Source organism: Camelina sativa, chromosome 11 (genome assembly GCF_000633955.1).
Source record: "Camelina sativa cultivar DH55 chromosome 11, Cs, whole genome shotgun sequence".
Taxonomy (NCBI): Eukaryota; Viridiplantae; Streptophyta; class Magnoliopsida; order Brassicales; family Brassicaceae; genus Camelina; species Camelina sativa.
This window is the reverse complement of record NC_025695.1, coordinates 12,272,200-12,286,036: the sequence shown is the minus strand read 5'-3', so window position 1 is coordinate 12,286,036 and position 13,837 is coordinate 12,272,200. Positions and strand designations below refer to the sequence as shown.

At 36.4% G+C, this 13,837-nt stretch overlaps 5 protein-coding genes across 7 annotated transcripts in view; 1 reads left to right on the top strand and 4 right to left on the bottom strand.

Moving 5' to 3' along the window:
• Positions 5–1,494, bottom strand: LOC104727893 (multiple organellar RNA editing factor 1, mitochondrial-like; the record flags this gene model as incomplete). Its single annotated transcript, XM_010446954.2, has 4 exons — positions 1,051–1,494; positions 719–816; positions 557–622; positions 5–429 (listed from the first exon to the last, which is right to left on the bottom strand). Coding segments are annotated over exons 1-4 (963 nt in total), but the record flags the coding sequence as incomplete, so codon positions are not given.
• LOC104723028 (cold-inducible RNA-binding protein-like) lies at positions 1,692–2,671 on the top strand. The gene is made up of 4 exons (XM_010441321.2): positions 1,692–1,874; positions 2,086–2,154; positions 2,250–2,356; positions 2,433–2,671. Exons 1-4 carry the CDS (start codon positions 1,739–1,741, stop codon positions 2,577–2,579), a joined length of 459 nt encoding a protein of 152 aa, XP_010439623.1. The 5' UTR covers positions 1,692–1,738; the 3' UTR covers positions 2,580–2,671.
• LOC104723027 (polygalacturonase QRT3-like) lies at positions 2,648–4,458 on the bottom strand. Its single transcript, XM_010441320.2, has 3 exons — positions 4,145–4,458; positions 3,835–4,062; positions 2,648–3,758 (listed from the first exon to the last, which is right to left on the bottom strand). Exons 1-3 carry the CDS (start codon positions 4,337–4,339, stop codon positions 2,727–2,729), a joined length of 1,455 nt encoding a protein of 484 aa, XP_010439622.1. The 5' UTR covers positions 4,340–4,458; the 3' UTR covers positions 2,648–2,726.
• On the bottom strand, positions 5,919–8,787 carry LOC104723026 (polygalacturonase QRT3-like). 3 transcript variants are annotated; one of them, XM_019232278.1, is made up of 4 exons: positions 8,446–8,565; positions 8,115–8,330; positions 7,751–7,987; positions 5,919–7,068 (listed from the first exon to the last, which is right to left on the bottom strand). In XM_019232278.1, exons 1-4 carry the CDS (start codon positions 8,509–8,511, stop codon positions 6,070–6,072), a joined length of 1,518 nt encoding a protein of 505 aa, XP_019087823.1. In that variant the 5' UTR covers positions 8,512–8,565; the 3' UTR covers positions 5,919–6,069. The 3 variants fall into 3 exon arrangements, with proteins under 3 accessions (XP_019087823.1, XP_010439621.1, XP_019087822.1); XM_010441319.2 differs by lacking the exon at positions 8,446–8,565 and adding an exon at positions 8,645–8,787 and having other exon boundaries at positions 5,921–7,068; XM_019232277.1 differs by having other exon boundaries at positions 5,922–7,068; positions 8,115–8,563.
• The window catches only part of LOC104723023, a 13,234-nt gene continuing 11,165 nt past the window's right edge, over positions 11,769–13,837 (bottom strand). Inside the window, exons 7-8 of the mRNA XM_010441316.2 lie at positions 12,921–13,205; positions 11,769–12,728 (exon numbers count right to left, since the gene is read on the bottom strand). Coding sequence (XP_010439618.1) covers positions 12,182–12,728; positions 12,921–13,205 — 832 coding nt within the window. The 3' untranslated portion in view covers positions 11,769–12,181. The remainder of the gene's footprint in view (positions 12,729–12,920; positions 13,206–13,837) is intronic.

The window sequence follows — 13,837 nt, the reverse complement described above, 5'->3', positions numbered from 1 at the left end:
AATTCCTAGGTCCTCCTTGGTTGTAACCTCCTTGTGGCCCTTGGTTATAGTTCCCAGATCCGCCTTGACCATAACTGCCTTGTGGCCCTTGGTATGGAGGCACTGGAGATCCCTGGCTTTGATTATAACCTGCCTGATACGGAGGTGGTGGAGATCTCGGGCCTTGGTTGTACCCTGCCTGATATGGAGGTGGAGGCGCTTGAGTTCCCTGACCTTGTCCTGGAGGGCCATAGCTCTGTTGAGAACCATAGCTCCCTCCACCACCTTGCATTGGCGGTTGCTGACCATACTGTGGGTTTCTTTGGTAGTTTTGAGGACCTCCTCCTCCTCCTCCTCCCGGTGAACGGTCAAACCTAGGACGGGGTCTCATTCTGGTATTCTGAACTGGTGGTGGCCTGTGTGTGATCACTCCATTCTCGTATTTGTCTCCTGGAAACAATGAAACACAAATATTATTAGTGTGTTTGCCCAAAAAAAAAATAGCAATACTATTAGTGTAAAGTTCCAGGAGTTTATAATCAAAAATGAGACGAGTTTCTAAAACCCAAAAGCTCACCTCCATACTCTTTGTTCACGGGATCAATGTAGGAATCTGGCAATATGAAGACCACTCCAGGTAGATCTGTTCACATACCATATAACAGAGTAGGAGTAGTCACTATCTGGTGAAAAAGTTACTTCAAAGAATCAGAACATATATTATTAGAAAACTACATACCCTTGAATTTTTCTGATTCTTGTTCAGTCATGGTTGCCTGAAAACCTTGGTAAGTTGTTGTGCTACAAGCATACATCCTTTGCTTGGCCTCTTCCACACTGACTCAACCATAAACACCACAAAAATTCAATTAAAAACGCCTAAAGCAATACAAATGCCACAAAGAACATACACAAAATTTGTAGCAAAGCTACATAACAGTGACTCTCTCACATTTTCTGACTGCAGCAATAAGTATACTCAACTAAATTAAAAACTTGATCTTTTGGACAAATTAACCCAACGCAACCAATCTAACTAAGAAGCTTCACTTAATCTACGCATATACTGACCTGATACCAAGTCCTTGAGCGCAGGTTTGTTCATAGGTAGCGACCATTTCCTCAGGAGACTTAGGATCATCCTTGGGGAAATCCATAGTGATAAGCCAGTGATTATAATCACACCCTTCGAACAACACAGTGTCTTCCGTTATCTCATCGCCTTCTTTGTAAAGCTTCAGCTGCCTCGTCGAATACAGTCTCGCCGGAGCTCGAGTGGCTACTTCAGTCGATCTACCTAAAACAGATCTCTGTAGCACCGACGAAGACACAGAATGGAAATCGGACGCTGGTGAAATGGAAGCTGGGGAGAGAGAAATTGATCGGTTAACATAGGAAGTCGCCGTGAGTAAAGCTCGTCGGAGACGGTGAGATAACATAGCCATCGATGTCGGAGTGAGAAATGATGAAGAGTCTCAAAGTGTCTGGAAGCTTTTGAGAAAAAATGAAATTAGGGTTTTTGTGTGAGGTTTTACAAATAGGTTAATAAATAAATAAATTTCCTTTTAAGTCCTTTTTTAAAAACATGTTTTCAAATCGTTGAACAGAGTTTCAGATTTGATCAGATACACCCATACGTGTTCATTGGGCCTTAGGCTTTTACTAAAACGCTGTCGTTTTTGAAATCTCTAACAACGGTTTTAAAATATCTTCTTCTTCTTCTTCTCTCTCTTTATTTCTCCGGCGACTGTGAATAATAATGTGGTCGGCGACGTTATCTTTCCCTTCCTTTGTGGCTACTTCATCTACTCTACCAAATTACAGGAATCGTAGGTTTCCGAAGATTAAAGCTTCGCTTTTTAATTACCCTCTCGCGAGCAAAATCATGGTCAGAAGTAAGTTTTGGACTTCTCTTTGTTTTTTAGATTTGGTTTATGTTATTGTTCCAGGAGAAATTTTTCGATTCTGGTTTTATTTTGTGGAGGAATTGAGTTAGGATTGTGACTTGTAACATGTGATTAGCTCTTGTACTGAAACTTAGCAATCATTAGTGAAACTGAAGTTGCTTAGGTGATTTCTGATGTTTGTTCGCTTTGGAATTTTCAGATTTACCGTTTTCCACAAGTGAAGATTTTCTACAAAGGGAGTTTTCGGCTTTTGGAGAGATAGCTGAAGGTGTGTTTGCATTTGACTCTGTTTTTGTTGCTTCAAAAGGTTCAGGTTTATATGGCAATTGATATAGTTCACTCTTTTTTATCTTTCAAAAACAGTTAAGCTTGTTAAAGATGAGTCAATGAAGAGATCAAAAGGTTATGCTTTTATTCAATTCAAGTCTCAGGATGATGCTTTTCTAGCCATTGAGACCATGGACCGTCGGGTAACAAAAAGCTTCTTTTCAACAAAAGCTTAAATGGATCACACGAGTTTAGAATGATCCTATTTTTTTGTTGCAGATGTACAATGGCAGGATGATTTATATAGACATTGCGAAACCAAGGAAACGTGATTTCCAAGGGTTGCCAAGGACTTCTGGTCCCCCTGAGAAGACTCAAGAACTAGAAGAAGCCACTAATGATGAGGTCGCTGATTGTTGGTATTAGTTGTTAGCATCTAGTTCACCAAACTGTAACTGAACTTGCATAAACCACTTTATATTATAGATATATGATTGTTGAAAGAATTATAAGTTGAATCAAGCTCCCTCATTTACAACGAGAAAATGATCAATATGAAGAATGTTGTTTATTTTACTGGTATACAATAACTGACACAGTTCCAGTTACAGCTCTGTCGGTTTCTACAACTACCACATTGTTGGAAACATTGGTCACTGCATTTGCAGGAATCTGCCCGGACTGAGAGAAAAACGAATGCTGGTAGTGGTTTATTCGGTTTGGGAATACCAAAACAGGGGAAAAATCAGCAACCCATCTTGTCCCATTTGCAGAAACCGTGGCCTTTCCGGTTGTTGATTTCAGTGTCATCCCTTCAGCATTGTTTTGATCAATCACAACTTGATCAATATCATGAAACTCCCCTTCCAGCTTAACAATAGGGAAGTTGTTTTTCGCAGTACCGCTAAACATGTTGTTGACAATGTTTACCCCGGAGATCCTCCCGTGTACTGATCTCAAGACGATGTTTGCATCTCCTAAGAACAAAGCGTTTGTGACATGAACGTGAACAGGATCTTCAATGACTATACCTGTGTAATCAAGGTAACAGTTGTCTATCCTCGTTAAATGCGATTTCACTAGAATGCCTATTCCACCAAACCATGTAGCTTTGTTGTAGCAATGCACGCCCGTAACCATATTCGCTCCACCATTCAAAGAGATACCTATCCCAGCTGAGAAGATCACTACATCTGTAATGGCATTATCGTTACTCGAGATGTCGATTCCTGTTCCGGTAAATCCTCTTTCTCCTCTGTCTCCTCCTACCGTTGAATGTTGCCCCAAGAAAGAGTTTGAAATGTATGTCTCGTGACCTCCTTGGACTTTAATCCCCTGTGTTGTGAAATGGAGGAAGTAGCAATTGGTTATACGAATACGAGCTGAGTCTATCACCAAAATGCCACCTCCTCGGAAGCTTGAGTCGAAGAGAACATCTTGAAAAGTCACATCCTCATAGGATATCCCGGAGTTCTGGTCTTTGCGATCGGAAAAAGAATCCTCCGGCGACGTTTTCATTGGTTTCCCGGAGTTTGATGCTACGAGCTCGACCAAATGCCTATCACCGGGAAACACTTCCGATGCCCGGAAAGTCCCACCTTTTACCTGAATTACACCCAAAAAGTGTGTAAAACATATAAACATTTACACCAAAATTTTCAAGATTTAACTAAGGACTGACCACGAGATTTCCACCGCCGGAGGAAGGGAACCTGAGAGGTTTTCCAATCATGTAGCTGCCACCTTGGAGATCAATAACAAGACCACCTAAATCAGCAACACGTGGAAGCATCTCAAGTCCAGTTTGTAACTGAAAAGCATCGGTTAAAGCTTCAAGCATTGCGTCACTACTATCTCGTCCACCTGTCGGGTCAGCTCCGTAACCAATCGGATAGATCACCTTCCCCACCTGCACAAACCAAACCCACACACGCTCACAAATTACATACACACATGCGACTGAATAGTATAAACTGAATAGTACGAGTTACCATTTTGGGAGAGTGAGAAGAAGGAGGAGAAGAAACTGGTGAGAGAGTGGGAGCGACTGCGAGCCGTTCTTGGATCTTCTCTTGGAACTTTAAAAGCTTGGTCATGTCTCTTCTCAAGGATAATGTCTCTTCAAACACCATTGAAATTGTGATCAGAAACAGTAGCAACGAGCTTATAAAGCTATGGAGTCTCATCTTGTTTCTTCTTCTTGAGAGAGAAAAAGAGAGAGAGAGGAGAAGATTTGTGAGGAATGATTATGACGAAGATGCAGGGTAGATATAAGCGTGTGTGTGTGTCCTATTAAAAGGCATAATAATAGTCTCTGTTAAAAGATTTTGATTTATTTTTTCTATGTACCGACTCGAGTTCCAATTTTATTAAACGGAAACACTTTAGATGGTTTTTGCTTTATTCATAAGAAAACGCGAAAAGGCATGAAAAAGAATATAAAGATTGTAGAACCTGGATTTGTTTAAAGGGAGAAATCCAATGAATTTGTTTAAAGGGGAAAACAAATTCACTTAAAAATAAGATCTTTCTTTTAAATAACTGAATCAAAGTTAGAAAAATAAGAAGAAATTAAAATATTCTGAATAATAAACTAGAGTTTCTCTCAAAATAATAAAGAACTAGGGTTATTGTATTAATTGTTGGATTGATATCGGAGAGGATATCTCTATTTATATGAATCTTTTAAATTACAACATAAGTCTATTTTACTTAAATCTCAGATTGAATATTAAGAAAATTTCATTTTCTGATGATCATGTCGGAATCTAGAGGCGATTTGGAGGGTTTGTTAGCTGGTTTTGTTGTGCTTTTGATCGTAGGTCGTTTAGATGTCCTAAAAAAGACTTACTATTTAGTTGATTTTTAGAATTAATTGGTTTACCTTCGGTTTAGGTTGGTATATTATGGATGCTAAATCTCGCACCAACAAAGATCAATGCATTTCCTACACCACGAAAGTTCAAAAAAAACAAATCAAAGTATTTGAAATGTCAAAAGTAACTTAATATGATTTTTTCAGCTGTAATTGATGTTTAGTTGTTCCATCTTTTCAGTAGAAAAATATATTATTATACGATTTTAAAATGAGTTTTAACATTTTCCTAACCAACAAAATGAGTAAACTTCAAAAAAATAGAATTCATGTTCCGAAATTTCCTACTAAATTATCATTAAGGAATTTTTATTCTTTTGTGCTAAATTATAAATAAATATAAAATGAGAATTCTAGGAGAAAATAAAAATAATTCGTTCTAGTCTTGTTAACACCCCCATCTCACTATCTCAAGACTTTATTCGTCATAAAGCTTGCTTTTTCCATAATTATTCATCATTTAATAAGAAAATGATACTCACACACTTTTTTTCCTTTGCAAATAAAGTACTGTATTTAAACGTTTCTGGTGCCAAACAAAACTTACAGAATTATAAATCGAAGACGTACAAGTAAATTAATAACTTAAAATGGTGATTGAGTGTAGAAAGATAAATAAATTGAACTTTTTTACATTTAAAACACAGAGCATCAAAACCTTCTTCTGATACGTTCTTTCATAACCACCAACTTTTGTAGAAAATTTCAATTACATTAGGTGACTTAATTTAATTCTAGTATATAGAAAAAATAGAGCATAGAGTTTTTTGGTCAAAAACATACTCCATTGAGAAGTATAAGTTTATATTAGTCATTGCATTCAATTTCTTTTCAGACAACACAAGTAAATGTCTGCCAACAACTCTTCCACTGTATTCACAATTTTCGAGTTTTTATCATTTATTATTAGTACTTCAAAAAAATTAAAATTTCCTCCTTGCAGGAAAAAAATTACAATAAAAAACCACAATCATAAATATTTTTTTTGTTTAAATTACCAATTATTAAAACCATTATTACGGCAAAAACACGACATTAAACTCATTGAGTCACTGTTACATAAACTGTCGCAGCAACAGGAGCGTTTGTCTCAACGACAACTCGGTTACCAGATACGTTCCTTACCGCGTGTACCGGAAACGCGCCAGCTTCACTCGCCACCAGTGTGTACTGCACGTGATTGATCATGTCCGGGAACAACAAAACCGGGTTAAAATCAACGGTCCAAGACGTACCGTTTCCGTCGACCGATCCTTTAGCCACCGTTGATTTCGCTCCCATACCGTTCACACTGTTCCGATCAACGAAAACCTGATCAACGTCCTCGAACGCCGTATTCCTCTGATCCAATTGCACAATCGGGACCCCATTACCCGAACCGGAAAACATATTGTCGACAATGTTAACCCCTCGAACCAATCCAGCTATCGATTTCAACACAATAAACGCGTCTCCCAGAAAAAACGTCCCTGAAATCTGTAGCTGAACCGGGTCTTCCGCGACGATACCGGTATAATCCATATACGAATTCACAATCCGGTTTTGAGTTAAACCGGGTAATTTCAAATAAATCCCGGTTCCTCCGAAACCGGTTGCTTTGTTATAACAATGCACTCCTGATAATAAGTTCGCTTGTCCCGATATCATTACTCCGATCCTGGCGGAGAATATGACTGTGTCAGTAACGGCGTTATCGTTACCCATCAGGTTCACGGCGGTGCCGGAAAAGTTTCTCTCTCCTCTGTCTCCACCGGCGGTTATGTGTTGACCGAGAAACGAGTTTCGGATGTAAGTCTCGTGTCCTCTTTTGACTAGAATACCGTCAGTGTCTCCGAACCTGGTGATGTAACAGTTGTCAATGCTTGTTCGGAGAGAGTTGATGACGGCGATTGCTCCACCGCGGTAGTTGCAGTCGATGAGAAGATCTCTTAGAGTTATGTATTCGAAGATGTATTGTTGTTTTGACTTCTCGTCGTTTAGTTCGATCAAGTACCTATCCATCGGGAAATCATTTGATGCTCTTAGTGTGCCTCCGTTGATCTGACGTGTCACACAAGTCAAGAAATTAAATAAAACAAACCATCAATAAGACTGCATAACGTTATGATTGTAAAAGTAAGAACAAGTTAACGTTATTAACAAGACTTAAATTATTTCGAATTGTCTAGCATATTTTAATAACAAGTCTGAGTTTTGCTTTTTTCCAACAACTTTAAATAATTTAGAAATGCATGGAAGTATCTATAAAGTATAGAAAGTTGTAGCTTTGATGGAAACTTTAAATATTTTAAGTACTATTTACTAAATGCAAACGAAATAAAAACGAAAGCAAATCTCATAAATAAATAATTTCAAACCGAAAGAAACTTCTTTTGTTGGAGAGTTATAAAAAAAGGTCATAATGTTTGAAATTAAGATAGAAACACATGCATAGAAAGAAAGGAATCATTCTATTCTCGTGAAAGAAAAAAGAAGCTTATAAATTGATTTACCTTTGGTTCACCAAACCTAATAAGAGCATCTTTAATTATTTATAATAACATATGAATGAAATGTCATATCACGTCACATAGACGGCCCTTGAAGACATATTATTATAGGAACACGACTTTTGTCTTGTCGGTATATTAAAAATCACACGTACGGAGAAATCTAACTCTATTTGTAAAATATAGTTTTGATAAATAAATAAAAATGATATAAGAAAATAAGAGACACTCACGAGGAGATTTCCGGCGCCGGCTGAGGGAAACCGGAGAGGACGGCTGATTAAGTAGCTTCCGCCTTGGAGATCGATTCTTGCTCCTCCGAGATCATTTATACCTGCTATCAACACTCCATGACTTGGACCATCAAATGCTTCTTCCATAGCTTTTAATATCGCACCCGTGCTATCCAATTTCCCTGTCGGATCGGCACCATATGATATCACTTGATACACTCGCGGACCGGGTACTGCCTACATCATTTTCATCTTATATATTAAACCAAACAAAGTCCATATAAAAGATGAAAATCTTCTGAATAAACACAATCTGTACACAGACTCTATAATTATTATGATTAGAGAAGGTTATATTATATACCTGAGGAGGGGTAGGAGGAGGAGATACTATAGCCGGTAGGTTTCGACGAACCAATGAAGCTTTAAGGGCTTGCATTTCTGCCAATTTTCGGTCATGAGGGGACATTGAACCTGAATATTTCTCGGCGAAGACCACTTGACTCACCATTAGACTCATTATCATCGCCAAGCAAACCGACATGGCCATTTGAGTTTTCCTTAGCTCCATTGTTTCTTCCTGTTATAATCCAATGAGCCAAGTAAGAGAATGGCTGAAGGTAATGCTTGTGAGACATTTATATATATACGTATGTTGTTAGCACATGGAAAGAGAAAGGCCTAACTAAGGTTACTAATGAAACATTATACAAACTTTTGTCGTTTCTATTGGGAGTCACACATTTTGCACTCTTATACATCTTTGATCCCCTTATTTCCTCTTATATATTTTATACCGGTTTACACAATAACGTATTAGTTGTTTATAAAGATCCAAACTCTAGATATCGAATACGTTTTAATGAATACTAAAGTTAATCATATATGAGTTACCTTGAAAAATTTCTTCAAAATATCACTAAATTTTTGGCGTTGTATACATGACTTAATTTTTTATATAGAGAGGACTAATAAAGAGATAGATATGGTAGTTAGTTTGCGGAAGATTGAAAAAAAATCCACATAAGTGCATAAAGGTATAGATTCATGCATTGTGAGATTAGATATTGTATGTAAAAGGGTATAAACCAAGTCATGGGGTTTTGGTTGGGGAGGTTTGAGTGGTGGATAGGTTTTTGGTAGCGTTTACTTTCATCTTTATTTGAATATTTCTTCCAACTAAAGATATGCATTCACTCTTCCTCTTTTTTCCGCTTCCTAAAACTCAAATATATTATTTGCTTAAGAATAGAATAAAATCGAAAGAATATTTTGCGTTTTAAGTATTGTAAAGCGTATGAAGCAAATCATATATAGATGAAATGTGTGTGTTTTAACTTAATGTGTGTGTGTGTGTGTGTATGTTTGGTTATCTACATTTACACCTTCTTCATGACAAAAGACAAAAGACAAAAGAAAGTAAGTAAAACGTTACCTCTAATTAATCTTGATTGCGAGCTTTTCTATAGCTCAAATCCCAAATACTGTTTAGGGACTTCGATGGCGTTGTATTTGAGGCCTGTGACATAGCCGAAAGAAAAATTAATAATGTGTTTACTGTCACCACATAAGAAAATAATCTCTATGTAAGGATGGTATAGCAAATTAAATAAATCGGGTGTAGAAAACACTTTTGATTTGGCAAAAAACTGAATATAAAGGAAGACAAGATGCATTTATATCATATAAATATATTTACAAAAAACAATGATTTCTTTGTTCAAAGATGAAAAAGGCTTCATCTTAAAAATAATTTAAACAGAGAAAAATTTTAATCAATGAATTATATATAATGAAATGCTTGGGTTAGAGATCACTCACGAGAAATATGAATTTGGCCTTTTATTCTCATAGCAAAATTGTAAAAGTTAGTCTAGAGTCATGTTAGGTGGTAAAACAATTAGGTCCCCAAATCCACCTATTTATAAATATCTACAGGTTAATTAAAAACAGTTAATTTGCTACCAATTGCAAAAGAAAAAACATATGAAACTAGATGCAAAGTAATTAAGTAGGTTACATGAAGTTACTTAAATGCAAACCAAAACTCAACGGTAATGACATACGGTAACGTTTTTCCTCATATTAGCTTGCTACAACTTGAAATTATGTTAATTAGTAGTAATAATGAATATATAAAAAAATATAGAACATAAACTTGAATGTGCGTTGATGATAGTTTCTCAACTAATAAGTTTAACCTCATTAGAAAGAACAGAGTCACATAGCCACAATACAAAGTAGCAAACCATTTCAGCTATGATCATCAATTCATTTTTCACGAAATTAGTCTTTCTGATGCATTCGAGAAACATCAAACAAAACAATGAAAGTTAAATTGAAAATACTTACACGAGAGTTAATATTGGCTTCTTCTTCTTCCTTCATTCACATTTCACACATTAATTTGCTTTCATTTTCAAAGCAAATTTTTGTTGTTGTTGTTGTTGTCAACAAGTTGATTTCTTTTTAACCTGATTTTGTTTTTTTCCTCCCTTGGTTTTGGAAGTACTGTGCAATATAATGTTCGGATTCCAAGTAAATAAGTCTCTCTGATTTGTTTCCCATTCAATGATATTAAATTCAATGTATTCATTTAGTTCATTTTGACTAACTCAATTAGTCAATCCCTTCCTCCAAAAATAATTTTCATTGACCGAAAACAATTTTTATATGGTTGAGTATTATTACTATGGATGGGTACATAATCATTTGAATTCATTTTATAATACAAAAATTAGCTTAAACTAATTTAGGAAATAAAATTAATTTTAATACCATATTGTAACTTATATGGTCCACAACTACACTTTGCAACAATACTATTATAATCTGAACAGAAGTATGCATAGATTTGAATAATATTTGGTCACCAACAAAAGTTTTGCTTTCAACAAAAATATGCATAAATGTTATAGAAAAGTTGGTTTATTCTTTATATGTATACATTTTCTAAAAATTCTCAGATATTTAGTGTTTTAGGTGTAATTACAATTCACACCCTCGGTTTATTTTTTATTTTTAATTTTGAAAATATTAAAAAAATACACATCAGCAAACGATTCCACGTCATTATTGACAGTAAACGTCTTATTTATATTACTTCACGGCTAAGTTATATAATACTTAAAAGAAAACGAAAGGTCTCGTAGATTCATATGACGACTGAGTTATAATGCTTGGTGATTGACTTATAACAAAAAATCAACTGAAAGTGAACATCTGATTTATATTACTTCACGGCTAAGTTATAGTACTTCAGGGAAAACGAAAGGTCTCTTAGATTCATATGACGGCTGAGTTATAATGTTTGGTGGCTGACTTATAACAAGAAATCAACTTAAAGTAAACTTGTCGTGCGTTGTTTCTGCATCTATCTGCACAACTCGACACCCTCTATCATCGGTTTTAAATAGATATTTGTGTTTCTTTACCTAATTACCGGAAACAACAATTACCTGAACTGGATCTATGAAAGAAAATGAAGAAGAATGAGTGTAATTAAGAAATGAAAAACAAGGAGAAAAACAAGGGAAAAAACAAGGGGAAGAATAAGGTGAAGAAAAAGGTAAAAAAATATGTAAATCTTTCACTTTTGAACTAGTTGAAGAACAAGAGTCGAAGGAACGACGTTTCGTACTTCCGGAGAAGATGATGACATGGATGATGCTTCCGAAGTGGCAAGTCAACCACCAAACGAACTATAACTCAGCCGTCATTACCTCTGTAACGCGATACACCTGAATTATTTGATACACGTCAGCGATTTCGGACGTGGCATCTGACGTGGCAATGACATTTTTGTAATTACGTTTTTTCCTGTAACATAAAACAAGGACATGCTGGGTATTTTGAAAAATAACCGAAATATCCTAGTAATAAAAAAAAAGTTTTGTATGGTTTTGTAATATCACCTAAAATGTATGACATTTGAATAAATCTCCCTTCAATAATTGGTTTCATTATTAGCTAATTATAAGTGTTAGGTTGGATATTATTGAATTTAGCTTTTTCCCGGACCCATATATATTAATTAAACAAAATTTTCTAGTTATCTACATTACAAGGATCACCCGGTCTACAATACATAACATAATCAACAGAAAAAAAATAGTTCAACTAAATAACGTTGAAGCAAACATCTCTCTTATGTGTGACCGAACCAAAACCCTTAACCATATGGTCCATGTGTGCATTGACCAGACCCGAGATTGATTGCAATTGGTTGCTCAAAACTCACATCGAAGCTGCAAGTCTCGTGACAGTTGCATGTTTCATTTGCAGCTTCGACGTGACATTAGTCTCAAGCTTCTAAATCAATCCAATCACTGCATCTTTTCTTGCTTGCTCCCACACTAGATCCTCCTAAGATCTTTAATCTTCCACCATATCAAAACTAAGTTCTTTGACACACGTAGTTTTATAATCTAGTCATGAAGCTTTCTTTACTGTAAACACAGGCTTGCCATTGAGAGGTAGGAGATTCCAGTAAGAACCATGCTGGTCAATGGAACAGCTTAGCCATTTTATTTGATATGAGCCAACTGGGAAACGCGAAACATCTAGCAAGCAGCTCGAGAACCCTTGTCCTCTCTCATTTGGTTCGAACTCCACAACCGTAGAAACACCATTTTTGGTCCAATCAAATCGACCTGAAACTTCCAGCTTCTTACTAGACTTTATAGCATGATGAAATAGCTTGTTACTCAATTCTACAAAATCTTCATCTCTCCAAGGGGAATAAGACTTCTGGTTTCTGTTGGTTTCACCGTGTTGAGTTGGAGTGTGATAAGCTAGTTTAGAATAGAGAAGGCAATACAGTTTGTTTAGTCGAACAGGGACTTTCTGTTGTTGTATGTTTTTCAACTGAAGACAAAGATCTAGTGACAGTTGAAACCCTTGTTCCACTGAAACTATATCAGGAGTACGCTTGCCACCGCCTGAACTAAGAACAAATAGCTCGGCACCGACACAAGGCCTGAAATTTGATCCAAAGAAAAACATATTAGCCGAGAAAATACAGGAGAGATTTATATATGGTTAAACATATTCATACAAGTTAAAATCAATAGTGATCTGGTGATAAAGAAAAATTAGAATATTTTTCAAATAGAACCGTACGCACTATGAGTTTGTTTGATTAGAGCTAAAGCCAGCACGATGAGAATACCTTATCTTGAAGAAATGTTTTGGAATGCCAAAAGGAATCTGCATCCATTTCATAATTGCTTGTGAAAGTAGAGTCCTGCAACTTTGAGTAATCTCAGACATAATCTCCTCTTTTTGCATTGATATTGACTGATTCTGCAATCCATGAATGGATGCAAGAACATCTCTGCAAATAGAGAGCAGCATCTTCACCTTGCCACAGACTCTCAATACCTGATTCCTAGGTTGCAGGTGTAAACAGTTTACTGATTTGTTTGCCCTAATGAGTATGTTGAGCTTTTCGCAGATTTCAGGATCCACTTTCCCTAGCCGTTGAACTAAATCTTGTACAAGCCTCGAGCACAGATCACTTTGTGAAGTGAAAGGAACCATTGCTTCATGAAAAGAAAAATCTGGAATGAAAAGAGCTATTCCAGCAGCAAAAGCCAGAACAGAACAGCTCAGTGAAGATGTTGTGATTATGCTAAAACTGCTGTCGTCTATGTCTATAAAACACTTTGCCAACATATCAAATTCTTTTGCCAACTTTTGTAGCTGAAGAGAAATTCGAGGAAGCTGCTGCAGAGAATTGCAACCAATCAAGATCGTTTCCTCCACTTGCTTCTTGTTGCGGATATCTTGGTTAAGCAGCCCGAGGGTTTCGACGAGATCAATCACAGTTTCCAGTCCCCGAGTCTTTAGAACCAAGAACCACGTTTGGAAACAGAACAGTTCACCTGATGCTATAATATTCCCCAACATTCCCACAGACGATTGTAAATTCATATAAGCATCATGAAGAGCTACACAGTGGGTAAACTCTCCAGATGCCTCTTTGGAGAGTTCTGGTAAATAACCGCTACTTCTCAACCAATTGACTAACTTGAAACTATCACCCGGTGTGAGAAGCAGTTGGAATTTCCCCTCAGCATGAGATAA

Excerpts from the sequence above, each read along its gene's own strand:
- LOC104723028 (XM_010441321.2), top strand. The coding sequence starts at position 1,739 with ATGTGGTCGGCGACGTTATCTTTCCCTTCCTTTGTGGCTACTTCATCT. Across the intron at positions 1,875-2,085 it reads GAGCAAAATCATGGTCAGAA|ATTTACCGTTTTCCACAAGT; the intron begins GTAAGTTTTGGA and ends TGGAATTTTCAG. Across the intron at positions 2,357-2,432 it reads TTGAGACCATGGACCGTCGG|ATGTACAATGGCAGGATGAT; the intron begins GTAACAAAAAGC and ends TTTTTGTTGCAG.
- LOC104723027 (XM_010441320.2), bottom strand. The coding sequence starts at position 4,339 with ATGAGACTCCATAGCTTTATAAGCTCGTTGCTACTGTTTCTGATCACA. Across the intron at positions 4,063-4,144 it reads CTTCTCACTCTCCCAAAATG|GTGGGGAAGGTGATCTATCC; the intron begins GTAACTCGTACT and ends TGGTTTGTGCAG. Across the intron at positions 3,759-3,834 it reads CCGGCGGTGGAAATCTCGTG|GTAAAAGGTGGGACTTTCCG; the intron begins GTCAGTCCTTAG and ends GGTGTAATTCAG.
- LOC104723026 (XM_019232278.1), bottom strand. The coding sequence starts at position 8,511 with ATGTATAAGAGTGCAAAATGTGTGACTCCCAATAGAAACGACAAAAGT. Across the intron at positions 8,331-8,445 it reads GTTTGTATAATGTTTCATTA|GAAGAAACAATGGAGCTAAG; the intron begins GTAACCTTAGTT and ends GGATTATAACAG. Across the intron at positions 7,069-7,750 it reads CCGGCGCCGGAAATCTCCTC|ATCAACGGAGGCACACTAAG; the intron begins GTGAGTGTCTCT and ends GTGACACGTCAG.